At 29.9% G+C, this 22,416-nt stretch overlaps 3 protein-coding genes across 6 annotated transcripts; 1 reads left to right on the top strand and 2 right to left on the bottom strand.

Moving 5' to 3' along the window:
• Positions 1–7,355: 7,355 nt before the first annotated feature.
• On the bottom strand, positions 7,356–9,700 carry LOC113847114 (stress-response A/B barrel domain-containing protein UP3-like). The gene is made up of 2 exons (XM_027475994.1): positions 8,733–9,700; positions 7,356–8,132 (listed from the first exon to the last, which is right to left on the bottom strand). The coding sequence occupies exon 1, from the start codon at positions 9,502–9,504 to the stop codon at positions 8,737–8,739; it is 768 nt and encodes a 255-aa protein (XP_027331795.1). The 5' UTR covers positions 9,505–9,700; the 3' UTR covers positions 7,356–8,132; positions 8,733–8,736.
• A 261-nt stretch (positions 9,701–9,961) lies between these two features.
• On the bottom strand, positions 9,962–10,618 carry LOC113874731 (stress-response A/B barrel domain-containing protein UP3-like). Its single transcript, XM_027512945.1, has one exon. The coding sequence runs from the start codon at positions 10,616–10,618 to the stop codon at positions 9,962–9,964; it is 657 nt and encodes a 218-aa protein (XP_027368746.1).
• A 7,432-nt stretch (positions 10,619–18,050) lies between these two features.
• Positions 18,051–20,908, top strand: LOC113847240 (protein ELF4-LIKE 3-like). Of its 4 annotated transcripts, none has more exons than XM_027476216.1 (2): positions 18,051–18,230; positions 19,394–20,908. In XM_027476216.1, exon 2 carries the CDS (start codon positions 19,443–19,445, stop codon positions 19,785–19,787), a length of 345 nt encoding a protein of 114 aa, XP_027332017.1. In that variant the 5' UTR covers positions 18,051–18,230; positions 19,394–19,442; the 3' UTR covers positions 19,788–20,908. The 4 variants fall into 4 exon arrangements, with proteins under 4 accessions (XP_027332017.1, XP_027332019.1, XP_027332018.1 ...); XM_027476218.1 differs by lacking the exon at positions 18,051–18,230 and adding an exon at positions 18,259–18,671; XM_027476217.1 differs by lacking the exon at positions 18,051–18,230 and adding an exon at positions 19,162–19,274.
• The last annotated feature ends 1,508 nt before the right edge of the window (positions 20,909–22,416 follow it).

A 22,416-nucleotide genomic window follows, 5' to 3' on the forward strand; every position in this document is an offset into this window, starting at 1 on the left:
CTTGAATTAGGCCTTCCAAACTGAATTTCTCTACCAATCTTTTGGTCTTGGAAAGTTTGTTGTAGCAGCCATCGTCACAATGAGGGGTATAGAGTGACAAAATTTCAAGAGTAGAAACTTCACACGTATTATTGGTACCCTATATACCAATATGGCCCAAAAGATGTTTCGACCGTATATGTCCCTCTCTAATCTCTTTCATTAATTTAAAATCTATATTAATACAATTCATATTAACCATTTTTTACTTATTTAAAAATATTATTATTTTTAAATTGAAAATAGTTAATGATTAGCTAGTAACTATAAACTGTTCAGATTATATATATCAACATGAATTATTAAAATTATACTTTTATCGTATAACTTTCATACTTATCAATATTTTCTTTCATTTTTTCCATTCAAAAAAAAATCTAAGATAGTAGTTTTAAAAAGACAAAAAAACTTTTTATGTTGTTTCTGCTCCAATTTAGATTTTTGGTTACTAACAATAAAATAATATATAATTACCAATAAAACCAAAACTAATGACAAACAATGAAAGTTAACATGATTAAAAAGATTGAAACAGCATTTGACAAAGGGGGAATCGTTTTCAAAGCAATGCATGGTATCACTTTAATTCCCTTCTTAAAAAAAAAACTTTTATCAGAATGGTTCTTCAAATTAAGATTTAAAATAACGTCAAAATACATCAAATTAAGATTTAAAATAACGTCAAAATACATCAAATTAATATCATCCAGAATTTAAAAGGAATATATCTTTGAAAAAATAAATTGGCGTCATGAAATATAATATAAGGTATAGCTTATTAGCTTTCATGCACTCTTCTATTCCACCTTCCCAGTCCGGTCAAAAGCAAGTTAGTTATAATACGATTTTTCAAAATATATATCTAGGGTGATATAATAAAAATTGATATGATAAATTTTGTAAAAATTATAAAATATTATTAGATTTATTATATTTATAACATTAGATGTTATATGTTTAATAGAAAATTATTATTTATTTTAATTCTTTTATCATGTATTATTAAGTTCACGTTAAAAAATTGTTTATGAAATTATAAAATATTATAATATGATTTCAAATAATTATCAAAAAATTAAAATATAGGATTATGTGTCTACCTGCATATTATTTTATCTATATTCACTTGAACTTATTTCACATAATTTAGAAAACTAAATACATAATGGAATAGTTTTATTATTTAAATTATTATTGCATATAAATTTTTTATTTTTTTATATATAAATATTTTAAAATATTACATATCTCTGAAGACATTACATTTTTTGTAATATATTTTTTACTAGTAATTAAAATTTATTAAAAGTTATAAAAATTATGTAAATCTCACTTTTAAATTAATTGTTTTATATTATTTTTAATTTTTAATAAATTTTAATTAATAAAAAGTATCACTAGTGTAATAACTATGGACTGTAGGAAATTTTTTCGTACCAAAAGCAGTGAGAATATTCCCTTATTAGGAATAGATGTTTTTTTAAAGGTGTATAGTAAAACATTAAAAGTATAAAAAATATATAATGTAATAAAAAATTATAGAACATTTGAATAAATTTTATTATAATTTAAAATATTATTAAGATAAATAATATGATAAAAAATATTTTTTTAGAATTTAATTCAAATATACAATATAAAAATAACTTGTCATTTAATTATATATTGTCATATTAATAATAATCAATAAAAATATTAGATTTAAAATAATTTTTAATTAATAAATAGTATAGAAATTTACATTAATAATTTATTAAAATTAATATTTTATTAAAAATATTATAAATAAAAATTGTAGGAATAAATCTTTGAGGGACTGGAAAAGAAGTTATAAGCTGTCCCACACACATCCCAACTGAAATTCCTACATCTTATGGACATCGTGCCGTAACGGTACAAAGTACTCTTTCTGCCTTTCGACTGTTTTTAGTTACTCTCTTTAATATCACCCAACTTTCCAAGATACACATCGTGTGCTCCATCGCACGTGCAAATGTGTCAAAATATCATTTAATTAAATAAAAGCGTTATTTTAATTTTAATCTGTATAATTATTAATTATTTAATCTACAACATATACAATCACCAAGTATCTTAATGTTTATCGGTCATTAAAATGTGACTTTTTTTATTAAAAATATAATTTTTTATTATTTATTTTAAACTATTTTACTTTTTCTTGTAAAAATATAATTAGTTAATTAGCACTAATTTTGTCTTAGACAGTATAATCGGGGGAGTTTTAAATTTTCTAAGCAAAATTAATTATAAAAATTTTAAATTTTAGCGATTAAATTGTCACAAAAGGTATTACACACTAGGCGATTTATGAATTATTTTGATAAATTTTAAAAATAATAAAAATTAAAATAATTAATAAGTAAATACATTGACGATTAAAATTATATTTTATTTTATTTAAGAAATAATTTTACAAATTTTAAAAACAATAAAAACTAAAATATAGTTTTTATTTTAATCGATTGTTCAAAAGATTAATCTCCTCAATTAACGCCCCATGACTTTGAGATGCACTATTCCTACACGCCTAGGCATATCCAAACGGATTAGGGATCCTCTTCATATTCCAGAAACTTACAACAGATATTCTAAACTCATGTTTAAATTAATAGAAGAGAATGAAATTAGAAAGAAAAATAGAATGGATTGAACGTATTGTAAAGTGAATTATAAAATAAGATGAGATAGATCATAATTTAGTTTATTTATTTGATTCTAATATTATTTATTTAACTAACACCAAACATAACGCAGCTAACTTTTGGTGCAACGTCTCTTCTTTGGTCATCGTTGCTTGTCCCTTTCATTGTTCTGTCCAAATTCGTACGTAGTGCATCCGAATCTTAATACTGATACATATGTGAATAGTACCCATCATATGAACTTGTATTTTTTTCCACGTTAGGAAATCATGCAGCTCAACCACTGAAATTAAGACGAACTTTGGCAAATTCGACATCTCATCATTTGAACAATCGATTTATTATCATTCCCATTTTACTATTTTCTTGATCAAACACATTTAATTTTGTTTTTGAAAAATAAAGGATCGCGACTATATCGATTAATTTGCTTGCTTATAGCAAAGACTAAATTCCTGGTTGGATTAAATTTAATTAGCTGATAGATGCAGTTACCCAACTTGCTTGTATTTTGAAAGTTAGAAGTATCTTTCTAATTTGAAAATCATGATGTTTATAGAACTCTTGTCATCAATTTTATTAATGAAAGGGGCTGAAGAATTAAATGAATTTGTTTTGCAGTATGTATATTTGATGCATTAGATCGAAGGATTAAAATTATTATATTATTTGTATAATATGGATAAAATAGTTATAATTCACTTTGTTTCTTTTATTATTTAAATAATAGAACGAAAGTTTCATTCTATTATAATATAATAATTTCAATAAATGAAATAACGTTTCTATTTTATTATGTTTCAATCTACTTCATTTTAATTTAATTCATTCTATTCCATTAACTCAAATATAGACCGACGATACTGACAAAAATCATCATCATCATCATCATATATATACAAAAAAATTTATATCTGTGAAACAGACAGTATTTTAATATATCCCTGTTTCTTGTCGTTTATTATAGCAATGAATAGCTTGGTGTAAGCCACTCAAGTCTCGTTAATGGTCCAATACACAATTTTTTTTATATATTTTTAATCATTTAAAATCAACTATGTTGATAAAGTCATTAATATGTTAACTTCATGTGACCCATGTCTGTGTATAATTTAAACATCTCAATATACATTGTTAGATGATACAGACACAAAGCATAAAAAAAGTTATATTATTTAAATAATGTTTTATTTATTACATCTATTTCTCTAAGCCACTCTTATAATGAATGAATTTTAATTAAAAAAAAAGTGATGCATACATAGCACATGGGAAAAAAAACGAATCATTGGACTGAGTGAAGCAGACAATAAAAGGAAGAAGTGTACCAAATTTTATTTCCATTGTAGGAATGCTGATTTGGGAGAGGCAATGAGATGAATAATGGAGAGGAAATATTTGTGGTTAGAGAAGTTGTGTTGCTTAGGTTGCTCTTAAGATCAAAAATTTCGTCTCTTCTGCTTCTCAGTCTTTTAGCTCAACTTCCATTCGTTGAGGTTGAAAGTTTGATGGTTAGCTACCATACTGCAATTTTGGTCCAAGTTGTTCATTTTTAGTAGTTATTTTTTTTCTCAATGAAATTGTTTCATAGACTTTCTCAAGTTTAATTTACTACTATTTTTTTATATTCCAACTCAAAACTATAAGGTAAATTATTATAATTTTACACCAATTAATTCTCGAGATCAACATTTTTCTTAAATTTGATTTATTTGAAGACATCGTGAAATCATCACAATGGTTGATGATTAATAATGATTCCTATTATTACTATATATGAAGTTTATAACTGAAACGAGTTTAGTCTAATTTTGTGATTGAAAAGTACTTGAGTCGTGTCACTTTGTGAAGACAAGCTAAAATAAACATTGGCTAATTATTAAAATAGTACATATAAATCCGTAGGAAATCAAATAATCATTTCTTTAAAAAATAATATACTAATCTCATCAAAATAAACTAAAACTGACTTAATCTCGTACATCATTTTGATTTTGATTTACAGATAAAATAGATAGTTAAATGTCATTGTTTCGTGAGAAAATTATTAATCTTCTATTAAGACGAATGCGTGCAAGTTGAAATGTGAGAATTGTCTTGACAATTTTGTTAAATTATAAATTACTAGCTTGTGTTTGCTTACTAATAGTAATTTACCCAACTAAAAGTCGATACACTTTTACTTTTGTTTAAAAATAAACTACATGCTAATGCATTTTAAAATATTGTCAACGCAAAATGAACGTCCGCAATTGAACTACGAAATTAATCTATGCCAAAAACGAATAACATGTCAGCAACTTTTTTTTAAAAAAAAAAACGTACCTTAAAAATGAATAAAACAATTATATTGCAAGAAAATAATGTGTAACATGATCATGATAATTATGTAACTCTTGTAACACTTTTTTATTCTATCAATTATATCAATAACTGCAGGCCTTTAAAATTATATATTATAGGCTAAGTTTTTTAAAAAGTTAGGCCAAATCCAAGGCTAACATTTTGGAAAAAGGTCAAAACTGCTTAAATTAAAGCTTAACTTAATCCAACTCATTTACACCCTTGACAAAGTGTACATTATACTCTTTTCTATTGAGAGAATCTTGTATTACACAGTTTTTAATTTCCTTTAAAAAAAGTACACTCTTCTTTTGTAATATATTAACGTATTTTACATTCTAGTTTATTAACTCTTGTATTGTAAATTTGATTATTCATTTTTTAAATCAATTTTTTTCCATTCTGTTTACTTGTGTGCTCAAACTAGCTAGGTTTCCACCTGTGATGAGTAAGTTAGAAGTGTCCACGACAATTTAATAATAAACTAAAAAAAATTTAATGAATGAAATATGATAGTCTTGATGTTTTATTGGCATAACTAATATTTTTAGGGATTGCACAGGTGCTTTTTTAAAGTAAAAAATATTAAAAATTTGAAGAGAACAGTATTCATTTTTATTATTAATATTAAATATTTTATTTTGTTAGATAAGATTAAATTAAAGAGGTAAGACTTTAAAATTTGGAGAAAAATTATGAAACTAATTATTTAAATAAAGACACGTTATCTTTATTGATATGTTGCATCAGAATTTAAATTGAATAAGATTATAATAAAGAAGTATATATTTAACTTCATATAGTATATGAAGATTTGAAATTAAAAAAAAACATTTTTTAAAGCAATTAAAAATAAAAGTTAAGTCATAGTATTTGAACACAATATAAAAATAAAATTTTACATATTCAATGCAGGATAAATCGTATAACTTAATACAAAAGAAAATTAACTTTTAAAACAATATTTTTCAAAATTAAGGACTTAAGTGTGTAAAATCAGATGGATTATAATTTATAAGCCTTTGTTTGAATATGGAAAAAAAAAACTAAGGAAAAAATAAAATAAAAAATAAATATTTTTTTTATTATAAATAAAGAGTAGAAAGAAGAAAAAGGAAGGAAAATCTATTTAGATTTAATGAAATTTAAATTTTGAAATAGAATAAAATACAATTAAAGTAAGAATATATTTGTCGTTTTATTTTTTTTTGTTTCCTTCACTTCGTTAAAAGTAACATTTTTCCGACGCCAAATTTTATTTCCCTTTTGTTCCAAACTATGTAGAATATCTCGGCCTATTGGACTTCTTTCCTTAAATATTTTCTTCCCTGTTCTCTTGTTCCATTCTCCTTCAAATGAAACCTAGATGCGTCAATACATACAAGAAGTCGGATTAAATATAAAAGCGAATCGAAAGAGAGCTAAATCCATATCTAATTATTAATCATTCAATTTTTTATATATATTTAAATATTCTCAATTTAGAAAAAATAGTTATAATTGATTATGTCACTTTTATATTTCATTATCGCTATTTTATTTTACTTAAAGAGTGTTTCAGAATGGAGTTTTAATAGAAAAAGAAATGTAAGACAAATTTTAAATTACTACAGCTATATAATATCCATAAAAATTAACACATTTTAATTTAGGCTAATTTATTATTGTTAATTTGTTTTAAAATTTATTAAATTAGAAAATATTTATTAAATAAAAAACTTTATTCCCCATTTTCTTTTCCCCCAAAATCCCACTTCTAAATAAACACACAAAAAAATAGAGTTGATTTTAAACATTTAAAAATAATAATTTTTTATTGAAAATATATATATTTATTACATTAAAATTATAAAAGTGTAATAAATATTTTTTTAATAAATCCTACTATTAGAAGTTGTTTAAATTCAGTCCTTAAGGTTGAAGTTAACATTCTTCAAAAATATCAAGAAAGGTGCATAAATCAAGATTTTTCTTTGAAACATTTCAAATTTATAAATAAAAATAAATCATCTTATGTACAAATAATGTTTAAATGCCCCAGATATATAAAATTCGTTTACAATGACTCCGGGATAAAATCAAAATGAAAGCATTGCTTTAATTTGCTTCAAACCTAAAAATGAAAAAGAGTGCCCTTTATATTATTAATTTTATTGTACTTTATAGCAAAGGCTCGTCGGCACAGCTAGCTAGAAGACTTAACAGTTGAAACTCGAATAACATTCATCTCAGCAGAAAAAGATAAGAAAAATAGCATGGGTGGTTTACAGCTTCGAGCTTAACAAATGAAAAAAAAACAAAAAAAGTTAAAGCAAATATATATATCAGGTACAGTCCCTCGGTATAAGGACTTGAAATATGGCAAGCATCAAGTTCATCAGATACCAGAAATTTATTAAGGTAATCTGGTTAAGATACTACGATGACAAGCTTTTGGGTAACGAAAACACCAGGCAAATGGATACAACAACAAAAATCATGAGCCTGTTATCTAACATTTTTATAGTGGGGAACGTGAGGGCATTTACTACTAGATCTTCACCTAGAGTAGAGCGAGGTCGACAAGGGTCAAGCTGGCCTCAGTATGATACTAAGCTATTGTAAAGGCTCACCGAGAATACATGCATATTGTGAGGACCAAGCCACTAATAGGCGATAGAGAGAAACAAACAAAGCACCCAAAGCAAGTGCGGGTGTGACAAGCTTCTAAGAGCCAATGCCAGTCATACGCTTACCTCCCCCCCCCCCCCACAGAACAACACGTTTTTTATTCTCTTCATCATTCACCCAAGCATGATTATTCCTTCTCTCATTGTTCATTGATCAGGCATATTCACTTTCTACCAGTACTTATTCCAATTTCCCTTAAACATGCTCTGCAAGTGCAACCTTGAAATACCAGTGCTTGATAAATACCACGTCTGGAGCCTGTCGTGTCCACACGCCCAACATGCTTGCTGTGGACATGTTAGGCTTCCTTTAGTGGAGGAATGAATGAGTTTTAGGCTATGTGTGGATTTCACGATTGCCCTTGCGGAGCACGTTTAAAAATGAATTGGGATAAGTATTGGTAAAGAGAGAATATGCCTGATGAATAAAGAATGAGAGAAGGAATTAGACATTCTGGATATTAACTTACAACTCAAGACTCAAGCAATAAATTAAAAGTAGAAGTTATTATTAGACACTCTTAAGGTTCGTGTTGTTCATTTCGATGTCTAGGATGACTAGCTCCTTCTGTTTGATTAGCTAATCAAATCAAATCAAATAACTATGATGATAGGCCACAGCGGCTTTAGGTTGAATCCACCAGTTTAGTCATTAAAAATAGCTAAAGCGCCAGATGTAACAGCCACAAAAGACCGAATAAATAAACTAAAGTCTAAAACAATGTGACAACTTGAATGAATAACTGTCATCAACACTTATTAGTCATTAATTGAAGCTATGCAGCTAGTGGTTTTTGGGCTCTTCAACACTTTTTCGCAATGTCGTGAATATCAGGCAATGAGGAAACTAGAAGAGAGAAAAATAAAGGACACCAACACCAATCAGAAGTTATAATTTGAAAACTGAATGTTCCACATTGCATCCTAACAGAGCATTGAAGGCTTATTTTATTAGTTAAACAAAGCAAAATCATTGATCGAAAAGTTACAAAGGGGGAGCATAGCAAATAGCAATAACCTCGTCAAAGGCTTGCAGACTGAGGAGGAGGCGGCGGCACCACATAATCAACTACGACCACACTCTCGATGTGATCCCTAACCTTATCCTTCTGATGGTTCACCAACTCCTCGTTCAAATCCACCGCTTCCAACTCGCTGGGTTCCGGAAAAACCGCGAGGGAAGCAATCGAGAAACCTTTAGCCCTCGCCGGCGAGAAATTATCCCCGCAACTCAGCTGACTAATTTGCTTGAAACTCTGGGGAATCCCTCTAACAACACCTAGCACCTCATCCCTAACCGCGTTCTCTTTCAATTTCAAGAAACTCACTCGAATCGCCGAACCCTGGGGCGGAACGAGATCACCACGAAGGTCGTGGGCGATCCAATCGACGGCCATGATGTCGTCGATGATGGGGAGCACGTGTCCCTTGACGACGCTGACGTGGCTAGGGTGCGCGGAATAGGCTTCGAGATCCTCTTTGGACTTGTAGCGACTGTGGAGCATGTGAGTGAAGGTTAAGGAGGAGGATCGGTTGCGTAGGAGTGGACCCACGCTTAGGTGGACAACTTGCTCCAACGACACCAGGGAGCTCAATCCGTTCATCATCGCACTCACCTTTGACTCCTCCGTCTCCTCTTTCACCTTGAACAGCACAATGTGCTCCACGGTTTGACTTGACGTCATCTTGATCGAAGATCTAGAGGATAACGCCTTTACCTGACGGATCTGTTTGCAAGCCGAGAGAGTCAGAGAAAAAGGAGATGACACCTGCGTTCTCAGACACAGCATCGCACGCTATGCACCAATCGTAGGGGATCCTGTGCCTTGAATCGAATCTAGTTGATGCTTTCGTCTTTTTTTACTTATTTATTTCTCAAAATGAATTATCTGGTTGGCGTACATTGGTCCTGAGGCCCATTTAATATGTCTGGGCTGAATGACCCAAGGGAGAGTAATAAATCATTGAAGAGACCTATACGTTAACGTCAATGGGCTCCTGCCTCGGCCCATGTTGATCATAAAGACAAACTAGTGTTGTCGTAAACGAAAAATGGTTTATCGAAGGTAGCTAAAACATCGATGACAAAAAAAAAAAAAAAAAAAACACCAAATAGAATATTTGCTCAAAATTGGCCGAAAGAAAATCATGAAAATGAAAATATCACCACTTCGAATTGTCTGAGTAGTTTTAATTGATTGATTTAGTAGCATCAGAATACTAAAAGATGACCTAATATGAAGCAGACTAATGTTTAGGGGAAGATGGTACCAAATAATCAAGGAGCATTACAGTGTCGAGATTGTCTTTGATGGTATGATTCTTCTGATAGTTGCCTAATTCGTGATCAGAATCCGCAGCCTCCAATTGGGCTAATCCAGGAAAAACAGCAAGGGAAGCAAGGGAGAAGCCTTTGGCTCTCCCGGGAGAGAAATTCTCCCCGCAGGTGAGTTGAGTTGGGTGTTTGAACTCACGTTGAATTGCCCTTATAGCTCCCAAAACCTCATGTTTGACGGGATCTCCGAGACCCTCCTTCAACTTGAAGAAGGTGACACGCAGGGCGGAACCGGGAACGGCGGCGGGAGCGTGGAGGTGATCGGCGAGCCAATCAAGGGCCATGATGTCATCGATGAAGGGTGTGTTGACCTTGATGACTGCCACGTGGGTGGGGTCCACCGCGTAGGCGTGGAGGTCATCTGTGGAATTGAAACGGGTGTGGAGGATGTGAGTGAAAGCGAAGGAGGGAGAGGGGTAGGATCGGATGCGCAATAGTGGACCGAAGGTGAGGTGAAGGAGTTGTTTGAGGGAGACTAGGGAATTGATTCGCTCCACCATGCCATCCCTCTCCGATGGTGAGACGTCGTCTTTCACCTTCATCAGCACCACGTGCTCCACCAGTGACATCCTCTATTCTATGCCCAACGTTCTGTTTCCACCCCTTCCAAGGGTATAAACTAATGAATGCCACTTCCGTCTTAAGATGCTTCCAATAATATCCACCACTGGATTTCATTTAAAGAGTAAACGATTAAACAGTTATATTGTTTAAACCAATTTTGTTTAATATGTATTAGATTTTTCTTTTTAGAATTTTAAGATGATAAATTCTAGAAAGTTGACCCCAAACATGACAATAAGTTTAAAGTTTAATTATCCATTCATTTTTTAATTTAAATTGTTACATGTATATAATAATTCATACGATAAGAGAGAAAAAATTGTGTGATAAAACAAACTAATCTGGCACAGGAAGATAAAAGTAAAAAAAAAAAGTATAAAAGCTATTGTATGTTTATGTTGTGAGATTATAAGTTATCTTTTGAAAATATGTTTGGATGGTTTGAGTTTGAATGTGTCGTTCTTTGCCGGTAAATGTTATAAAAAAAAAAGGACAATATATATTTCAAATAAAATACTATTAATTTTTTCCTTTGTAATTAAAGTGTGATTCGATGAACGTGCGTGGTGAAGTCTCCATTAGTTTTATGAAATCCAGAAAATGGTTAGCTAGTGGGAACTGAAGGTTATGTAATGAATTTTGGAAGTGTCTCCCATTGAGAAATCTAATACTATTGATTATTAGAAATAATCATTGAAATCATTGGGAACCTAAATATACTCATGGCAACAGCTATGCATCTCGACTCAGTGGTGGTGAATAGTGATGCAAAGAACCATATTTTGTAACCACATAATTTAAGTGTTGTTTTTAGTTACTAGTGGTATTATTTATTAATTATATTTTATTTTATTTTAGTAAAACATTTTTATTCAGTGTTATTACAAATTAATGACATATAGTTCTAATTCTAATTAATAAATAGTAACAATAACGCTTAGCTAATTGTGTTTAACTTTTTAACATTTTAATAATTATTGATTCTTTCCAATATATTTTAAATTATATTTTAACAATGTTGATATTAATATACACTAAAATTATAAAAATACATTAGTAATATTTAAAAAATGTTAACCTCGATTTGGACTCAAAGATAAACAATTAATAATAATAATTTTTTAAATCAATATTTATTGTATTTCTATAATTTTGATATAATGAACATGTGTACTTTTTATAATAAAAATATATTTACAGAGGTTTAATCTTAATTTTAAGAATTGATATTTTAAAAAATTGAATTTTTTATTTTTTTATTTTATAAAATACAATTATAATATTTTTCAGTTTTGGTAATAAATGTCAGATCAATTAAATATGGATGGAAGCGTCATGCCAATTTCAGTGGGGAATAAATTATCAAATTTGTCAGTATCTTGTGTATTTAATTTTTTTTTAAATTTTCATATTTAAACTTAATGTGTAATAATGTCTTTTTTATATTAGTCTCTATTGTCATGATTTTAATTGTTATTGCTATGAAAAAAAATGTCTATGCGATTTGTTTGTAATGTTTATTGTCTGAATATTCTCTTGACATGCTAATTGATACGTTATGGTTTATCATATTAAGGTGCTTATTTATTGGTATCAATGGGTCGAATCAGTAAGTCAAATAAGTTTTAAACGACATTTCAATATCATCAACAAACCACTTACCTAGTCACAAGGTCATGTAAATACTTTCCTTAACGATATTAAAAAATTAATTTAAATACATCAATTATATAATTTATATAACAATTAATATAAAAACATTGCTACTGAATGTTTTATTTGGTTGATAATATAAAATTTGAGTAAATTATATTTTTTAATGCATATATATTGCATTATCCTCTTTTATATTTTAAATTTATATATTATAATTTTCTAAAAACTTACTTTATTTTAATTAAACACTTGTTTGACATTATTCATTAAAATATTTTAAAATAAAAATATATTACAAATTTGAATCAAATCAATGCTACAATACCTATCAATATATCACAATTTTTTTAAAAAAAAATTATAAATCCTATAGCAGTTTTATTTATTCATTTTACTAAGTCTGTTACTAATAGCTTTAGTCATTTAAAAAATAAATGTAAAGGTGAGTACTCTACACCATCACACATAAGCAAAAAGACTCACCTCACATATTACACACCTTTCTAACATTATTCAAATCATCACCAAGCAGGCATAAAATAATATAGTTTACTCCAATTCAATCTATACGCATGTTTATACATCCTATAATATAAAGGTACGCTCATTGTACCTTTAATCATTTTACACACACATGTGTTCATCGCACGTTAGTCACACTTATTTTGACACTGTGATCACAGTTTCTTGATACCCTCAACCTCAAAGACTTACTTAGTTTCATACCATGGATGGTCGTCAGATAGTCCTCGCTCTACAGATACAACGTGTGCGGTATTGGGTTTTAAAGCAAAGATGTTAGTTAGAGGTCAATCTAGGAGGAGAGTGTGTGACCTGTGATACACCCACACTCATTGTTGGTGTCACCACCATCCTCTCTTTCTCAAAGTATTTCTACTACCCTTATCTTCTGCACCTCAGTGTATCGCTGAACCATTCGTAGTTTTTCAACATATTCAAACACAACCATCAGGCCATTCACACGTATTTTCAATCACTTCACATTGTTCAACATCAATTAATTGCATGTCTATACATACATTCACCCACATTCTCAATTGCATTATGATATTCACTTTCACACATGACACATATGCCCACATTCAATCACATTACACTCAAACATCAAATTTTCATCAAAAAACACATTATAATCAAATCACTTCATCACACACATCATCCATTATTCATCACACACATTTCTTAATACCAAACACACTAAGTTTCATGCAAAATTTCTATCAAAATCCAATCGCAACCAAACCATTCTTATCAAATACACATCATCCTACGTTTGATCCTAATCACATTACAATACATAACACAATAAACGAATTCTAAGTACAATGAGACAAGGTAGAGTCCCTTGTTACCTTTGATGAAGACCCAAAACACAAATCAATAATGGAAGTGTTCCCTACACAAATTTTCGTCGTAAACACATAAAAATTTCCATGAGTAACCAAGGAGATAGGAGAAATAACGAAAAACACAAACTCTAGTTCATAAAACTTACCTCTAAACGTCAAAAACACAACCACAACTTTCAATCATGTACCCAAACGACTTTAGAGACGGTTTAATTGGTGAAATAAGATTGAGAATCAAGAGAATCGAAAGAGCAAAAAATGAGTTTATTGAATCATAAACCCCTTAAATACCCTAAGAGTTGTGACACTCTCGCTACAGCAATACCTCTCGTCACTGCAGTAAAAATCTCAGACGAATCTGTATTCTAACTTCTGCATAATCTCGTTACAACAAGACCATTTCGTTACAGCGAGAATTCAACAAATGCAATCCTCTCGCACAGGGTCTTCTCGCTACAGCAAGAACACCCTTGCAACACACTTAACTTATTTCTCAATCAGTCAAAACATATCTAATTACAAACCAAACATCCTCAATACATTCACATTATCACATATATACACATATATGTCACATCATTATATACATCAAATACACCTTCAAATAACAATCCAACTATTCATATTAATAATTAAATAGTTTACAAGATTCGGGGCACACTTAAAAAAAAAGACAAAGAAAGAGAAATTAGGTCATAAAAACATAATTAAATTATAAGTAAAAAATAATTTAAGTTAGACTATTTTTTAATGATATTTTAATAAAATTTTTAAAATATATTAAATTTTTATACATTTTAAAATTTAAGGACAAACATTATAAAGTTTTAAACTAAAAAATAAGTAATGTAATTTACAACTTTTAAGAGAGAAAAATGTAATTTATATTTTTTTCACACTAGTAATATATCAAAATTCAATTCATAAATAAATTATAATGACATTTACTAATTTGATGAATGGTCTCCTATTTTCAATCAAAACACTATATTTGTAGTTTAGGAACTAATTTAACAAACATATACAGCATTAACAATAAAATCAATAGTTTAGTTGGCTTTATAATTGTAAATATGAATTATTTTAGTACTGATTGTATAATTTTTTTTACAAACTAAATATTGTACAGCTTTTTTGCATTAATTTTGTTTATTATTATTTTATATTAAAAATTGGAGAGTGGGAGTTGAGCCTTCATACCCACATGGTTTTGTAGCCATATTCTAGTTTCCTCCCTTATCTACATGCATATATTTAGTTTATAAAAATTTGTAATATTTAATAACATTAATATATAAAAAATATAAAATTTAATAAAAACAATTATAAAAAAAATTTGTATTATTTATCTCTTGACATACCTTAAAAATGATTGATTATTTCACCATTTTTACCAGAGGCATTATGACTTGGTACCGAAGAGCATGGTGTTGGTTGGTGAAGGCAAAAGTAGCGTGCAGGGGCAAAGGCGTGAGTGTCGGGGAGCGTGTCCAGTCCCTCTCCGGGTACGAGAAGTCCCGTTAGCACAATGGGTGTGAGCATGACACACTTCTCGTTCTGGGACCCACCTTCTTTCACATTATTAATCTCACACCCAATCAATCACTCTTCAGCACACGTGTTCCTCTCTCATTCGCTCCAAACAGTTGTACCCCAAGATTTCCTTGTACCTCTTCATTTCTATTTTTTATTAATTATACCCAAACTTATTTAAAACCAAAAATAAATAAACACAAAAACCTCATTTGCCAGACGTTGCCGTTTTGTAGTAGGGAGAATCACGTTCCTGTTGACTCAATTCCCAACCCCGTTTCGATTTCTGCTATCCTCATCCACACCCTCCCTTCTCGTACAATTTATACGGTATCCATCCAATTATTATAGACACGGTTTTTTTTATGCCAATTATTATAGACAAGTTAGTCATAAAGTATCCAATTAATGCTCACATCTCCGTCGCCACGCCCACCACACAAATCAATAATTTCAAGACAAAATTAATAATACACTTTTTAAAATACATTTTTAATACAACACTTTTGCTGTATTATTTGTTTAAGAAATACTGATTAGCAATACAAAAACCTTTGCAAATCATGCAATGTTTTCTTCATCTCATACCAGGGATATATCATGTAGTATTGGTAAATAAAATTATTAATTATTATGATAAAATAAATTGTGAATAATTTTATAATTATTTTAATAGTTAATTAATTAATTTTTTAAATTAAGAAAAAGAATACTAAAAATATAATATTTTGTGTATTTTAGAATAATAATAATTTAAGATTTAAAAATAAGACGTAAATCATTACTGCTATCAGCATTTATTATGGTGGTACTACTTTTAGACTTACTCGAACACGTCAAAGGAAATTTGCAAATGTAACTTATTTTCTAGGAAGGAAAATGATCCGACACTTACCATCAAAACAAATATTAATAATTATAGAAAATAAATATTAAAAAATACAGTTATTATTTTTAAAATATGAAAATATAATAATAAATTTCTAGTAATTAAAAAAACATGTAAGTATAAAAAGTAAAAGAAAACTTGACTTGTTTATTATATATGTGTAGTATCATTCGTTCAAAACATGTAATAAAATTTTATGTATAATATTTTAAACATAAATTTAATACTTCAATAACCTTAAATATTTTATTTTCAATAAAAATTATTATTAATTGTTTTTTATTGTACACTATTGAATATATATTAAAAATTAATTAATTTAAATATTAAAGAATTTTTAATATTTATTTAAAAGTACATAATATATTAAAAACATACTTTTACTAATTTAGTAGTATTCATTAGGAACGATTGTTGGGTAAGGTATTTAAGTATAATATGTATATTTATTACTTAAAAAATATTAACATATATTTTTATATTAAAAGAGTGTAATATATTATATATTATATTTGTATACTGTAGCAAAATTATCAAAACAACTATTATATTTTTAATTGATAAGGGGTGGTTAATAAAAGATTAAGTATATTTACATGCATAAAATAAGATATAAGCAATCATGTTTGCAACTATTATTATTACTACTACTAAAGAGTGAACATGAATTGTCAAATTTTCTGAAGGCATGGTTAATTAGGTGTGTTATGCGTTGGATTTATTTAAGTAGGGTCTTATTAAATAGGTATACTAGTTAAGACAGAAAATTTGGATTACAAATTATATTAAAAACACAGTAAATATATATTAAATAATTTTATATTTAAATAATAATTATCTAAATCATAGAGAATTTGTGTTCACCATTCTGAAGATTTGTTCTTATAGTGTGCTACACAGCACACTATTAGCCAATAGGTAAGGCACTGTTAGGCGTCATTTCAGTTAATCACAGTTCATAATTCAGTATACTAGTTTGACATATGCTAATAAATATTTTAAAATATTAGTTACACAAACAAAACTATAATATATTTTATTATAAATTTTAATACACTGCATTTCATTCCTGTTAGAGGAATTTTTTTAATTGTAAATCTCATTTCTTTATGAGCTTACCTTCTATATTTCTATCTATTTAATCATTAGAAGAATAATATCTCTTATACTTTTTAATTGTAAATCTCATTTTAATTCTTTAAATCAGAGGCTAATGGTTTAAAAAAAAAAAAGGGCCGACCCAAGTTTTTGAACTGCTGCCGTCCGCCATCATAATATGTTTGATTCTCAAAATTAACGAAAGAATTGGTACATGGTTTGCTGGCAAAAGTAGGGCCCTTTCATCATGGAAATCCTAACATCACCAGCGAGCCACGTGGCATGAGAAAAAAAAATATCCACCTGATTGTTTCTTCCGTAGGAGGAAGACTTTTTTCCTGATACTTCTTATCTAAAAAGTAAAAAATGACAAATGAAAAATAATTAAACGTGCAGATTCTTTTCTTAAAATAAAATAAAATGAAAAGAGAAACTTTTATCTATACTTAATAAATTGCGACACATAAACGGCATAATTAAAACAATGAATAATAGAATTTATGTTGAATTCCAATCTTTACATATAAAAAGCAATACATTTTTACACACTCTTAAAATATAACATAAAGTTCACTAAAATTACCATAAAAAAACAAAGTAAGTAAATTTCAAAATTAATGAATGAAAGCGAAATTAAATCCCAACCATTATGCATTATGAGCACGAATGAAAAATTTCACGCTTTTTTATAATATTACTGTAATAAAAAGGGAAAAGATATTCATAATTTATAAATAAAATTGAAAATATTGAATGAAATGCTCGCTCTCCGTCAGAGTGAGTGCGTATCCAAAATTTAAAAAAAGGAAAAAACAGGTGGATATTCATTATAGAATAGTGCTAAATATTAAGACACAAAGGGGTCCGAGCGTGACTGTCAAATCTACATATTCTCTGTTCTCTCTCTTTCTCTCTCTTTCTTTCTCTCTCTGTATTCATAGGACAGACCCTTTGCTCCGCAGATTCGATTCAATCGCCGATCTTTATTACTCGCTGCTCCTCGGAAATCTCTCATCTTCCTCTTTCAATCTCTGTCTTTTCTCCTTCAGCATAATGTTCCAGATTTTCAAGGTACGGTTTTTTATTCTGACTATATTATATATAATTACTAAACCTTCTGAATCATTAATTTAATTTATTTTTTATGCAAAATAAATAAATAAATAAACATGGTATAGTTTGATAAAATGTGAATTTTGTTCTCTAGTCTTTGTTTCTATCTCAAGTTTCCTCCAATATTTTCTGATGATTTTCTTGATCTCCGCTTCACTCAGACATTGGTTATGTCAGCTCCTTTATTTATTTTTCTCTCATTCACGACTGTTTTTCCTTCTTTTGCCTCCTCCTCCTTCTCACACGTCCACTAAAATATTCGCAGGAGATCTCTGCAATTGCAATTTAGTGGGTTTTGAGATGCGTTGGATTCGACAAACTCAAATGGGTTCTTTTGTTTTTATTTGACCAATTTCTGTTTTCTACTGAAAGGAATTTATGCTGCTGCAAGTTTTCCAAGTACGGTTCCAACATTTTTATTTTTGATATCAACACGTTATTTCGGATTTTCCTGAATTTTAAGTAATGCCAATTCTAGATTATTAAATGGGTTTTTTGGTTTTCTTCAACGTGTGTGTTGAACGTTTGGATGGTTACAATTTTATTTTTTGGGTAATTTTGCTTGAAAAGGGTTAATGATACTGTCTCTGCTGCAGTACCTTCCTAACATAATCTCTTCTGCATCATTGACTGTTTTTTTTTTTTTTTTCTGTTTTGTTGATACTTCTTTGGAACTCTGTGCTTTAGGTAGGTATTTCCTGAGTACATTAAAAAAGGTTCCTTTTATGGAAATGGGATCTGCTTTTTCCCATCTCATCATTTTAAAAAAATTATAAATATACCATCTAGAATAATAATAATAATAATAGCAATAGTAATAATAATAATTACTATAACTATAATAATAATAATAATAATTCAAGTTTATAATCTGATTCCTCTGGAAAAAGGAACTCATGGGGGTCATGATTTCTACTACAGAGCTTGTCTCATCTGCTCAATGCCTTAAACAATTCCAAAACTGCTTATGTTTTGTCTCTCTGTTTAGGTTAGTGCAGGCAGGTACACATAGGAGGATATGATTATGGATAAAATAAAAAAATATCTTTGAACGCTTTCAATACTTCACATCTTTTGTTCTTTCCTCTCATCCATCTATCTTCTTTTCACCCATGATGCAGGGCTGATTCTGACTTGATCAATCTTTTGACTCCAAAATAAATAAATAAAATGGAGGGTGACACATTCTCTGGTCTAGGCAACGGTACCCAGATTGATAGCAAGATCTTGCAGACATTTCAGAAAAGCTTTGTTCAAGTGCAGCACATCTTGGATCAGAACAGGGTACTCATCAATGAGATAAACCAGAATCATGAGTCCAAGGTCCCTGACAACCTCAGCAGAAACGTTGGTCTTATTAGGGAGCTCAACAACAACATCAGAAGAGTGGTTGACCTTTATGCGGATCTTTCAAGTTCCTTCACCAAATCTATGGAAGTTTCTTCCGAAGGAGATTCCAGTGGTGCTGTGAAATCCGATGGAAAAGCTGGTCACAAGCGACACAGGCCAGCTTAGAGAGCTTTTTTTATTATTTTTTTCTCTTTTATTTTCTCCTTTTTCTTTCTTTTTGTTTGGTGGAGATGCACGACATCACAATTGTGCTGAAGGGTAGAACAAGATTAGGTTCTGTAGCCGAAGCTCTCTTGTATTACAGAACCTTCTTTAGCTCATCACTTACTGCTTACATTTCAAATAAAAAGAAATGATTTTCCAGAATTCCTCTCATGATAACCTTGTAACTGTGGATCTAATAGAAATAGAACATGATTATGTGACTAATTTAATCATGCTGCCGTCTTTGAAAAGGTAAATGAGAATGCCTTTTCTTTCCTATTTGAACATGTGATGGATTATAATGAGATGGGCCTTTCTTGTTTATGTTTTTTCTATGATATGATGAGGTGTTGCAACTTGCAAGAGATAAGGGCTTTTAGCTTTGATAAACTTTTCTGAGTTTCTGCTTGTCAAAAGGGGCTAAAGGGGTCTTCATAATTTTTTTCCTGTCATTCTTTTTCATGTGAACTATCTCTTATCTAGTTTTTGATGGGAACTCGTCATAACACCTTTATTCCCTCTTTTAACTTCAACCAAAATGTTGTTCCTTGCTCTTACTTTACCTAAGAACTGAAAGCGAGAAGGGGTTGCAGATTCTGTTTTAGGCCTATGCCCATGTAGCCAGAGTTTCCTTACCAAGAAAACTATTCCTGGTTTTTCTGTTCATGTGTTCCCATTCCCTGTGGGAATGACAACGGAGAACTGAAAAATGCATACATATGTGTGAAGATGCTCTGAAACAGATGGAAGAAAGCTGCTTTAGAATATAGATAATATCTTTTTGGTTCCCAATTACACACCACCACAAGAACAGAATCTCAGATAAGAGATGATGAGCTTTTGACTATTTTTTTATTTTTTAAATTTTTACATCTAATGGCTGGTATAAGCTGGGAAATAAATAAAAGTATTCTATATCAGCTTAAAACAAAGCACCTACAGTATCGAGAGGCAGATATGTGTAAATAGTGACCCCCAACAACATGACAAGGGACCCAAAGGTTCTCTTTTGGGATGGAAGTGAACTTCTCCATGCTTATCCCTTCCTACTCAGGTTCTTTATTTTTTACTTTCCAATTTCCCCCCTTACTTTTTATTCTCTTATGGATGTCCTATATGACAACCTTCTATTTGATACTTGATAATTCCTTGGTATGTATCTCTCTATCTCTCTCTCCCCCTCCCCCTCACTCTCTGATTGCGCAGATGTCTTTATTTGTGGACCCAATTCGTGGCAGCCTAATTTCCTGATCTTAGAAGATAGGCCCACATGAGTGATTGCTGACGATGGCCTGTTTCTAGTATAGATTTTGCACATTGAAGGAGTGGACCTTTTCCTCCTGGGTAGATCGATCCCTTTGTCAATACTCTCATTCATAATTAACTCACTCGGATCTAGCTATAATTGTTACGCCATCATTTGTCCATGACCGCGCCCTTTTTTGGACTGTCACTTATTAATTCACTACTACTCATACAATAGTGAAATAGAATTATAAAGCTTTCATGTACAAGGTGCTTCAGTTACTCTCAAGTGAGTGTAAAATAGAATGTGACCTTATAGAAACAAAGTCTGTAGATAATTTGACAGCAAGTGTTACTTTCTTACATAGGTTCATGAATGATGTGGAATTCATATCGCAAAGTATGGTTTCGATGACTCATTTCATGACCAAATGAGGGAGACTACTATAATAATGCATTGGGTGATTCAAATTCGTTAAGAATTATCAACCGGATAAAAACCCCTATATTAACCCAAATCTATTCCAACAAAAGAAAAAATCCCTAGTACTCGTAGGGAGCAGTGTCAAATACATAAGTATGCTACGTTTGAGGAAATAATCATGGGCTAGAAAATCACACATAAAAAATGGTTTGGTCCCTAACCAAGCCAAGACAAAATAGACATTGTGTAGTACATAACATGTGCGATGGGAATCTACTTTTGCTTTTCTTTCCCTTTGTTCCTTGCATTTCCAGCAAATAGGTTGGAAAGGAGCTCAACTCTAGTTCGCCCAATGAAAGCTATTTTTTTATAATAATGGAACTTATAGATATCTACATCATTGGTTGGACCCAATTACAGCAATCCAATTATAATAATCCACGCCCCATGCCGGAAATGTTTAATTATGGCCTAATGACACTTTATAATAATTTGACGATAATTTTTAATATATCATCCTTTTACTCTCTCTCTCTCTCTCTCTCTCTCTCTCTCTCTCATGCCTTTTTATAAAACTACTTTGAGTTGAGGCTTCAGAAAGACACTCATACACACTTTTGAAAATTGCATACTTTAAGAATATCAATCAACTTTACAATGTTGACATCACTCATGTTAGGTGACCCGTAAACGTTGCAAAGTTGCGTTCAGTGATTCTATATTGGATGGTTTGGTACAAAGATCATGTCTCATTGAAGTTTCACCTGCCAACAGGTAACGAAACTCATCTCTAGTTTTATTTTCCCTTCAACAAAAGTACGACCATGTTTAGTTTTTTTTTTTTTTGTTAACATGAATTCTCACAAATAATATTTAATTACTTGTAGGCCAATGTATATCAGACTCTTTCTTAATAGAAAA

This window comes from Abrus precatorius, unplaced genomic scaffold, assembly GCF_003935025.1.
Source record: "Abrus precatorius isolate BTA unplaced genomic scaffold, Abrus_2018 Scaffold8, whole genome shotgun sequence".
Classification (NCBI taxonomy): domain Eukaryota; kingdom Viridiplantae; phylum Streptophyta; class Magnoliopsida; order Fabales; family Fabaceae; genus Abrus; species Abrus precatorius.

What these genes read in the sequence shown, in the direction of transcription:
- LOC113847114 (XM_027475994.1), bottom strand. Translation starts at nt 9,504, where the DNA reads ATGCTGTGTCTGAGAACGCAGGTGTCATCTCCTTTTTCTCTGACTCTC.
- LOC113874731 (XM_027512945.1), bottom strand. Translation starts at nt 10,618, where the DNA reads ATGTCACTGGTGGAGCACGTGGTGCTGATGAAGGTGAAAGACGACGTC.
- LOC113847240 (XM_027476216.1), top strand. Translation starts at nt 19,443, where the DNA reads ATGGAGGGTGACACATTCTCTGGTCTAGGCAACGGTACCCAGATTGAT.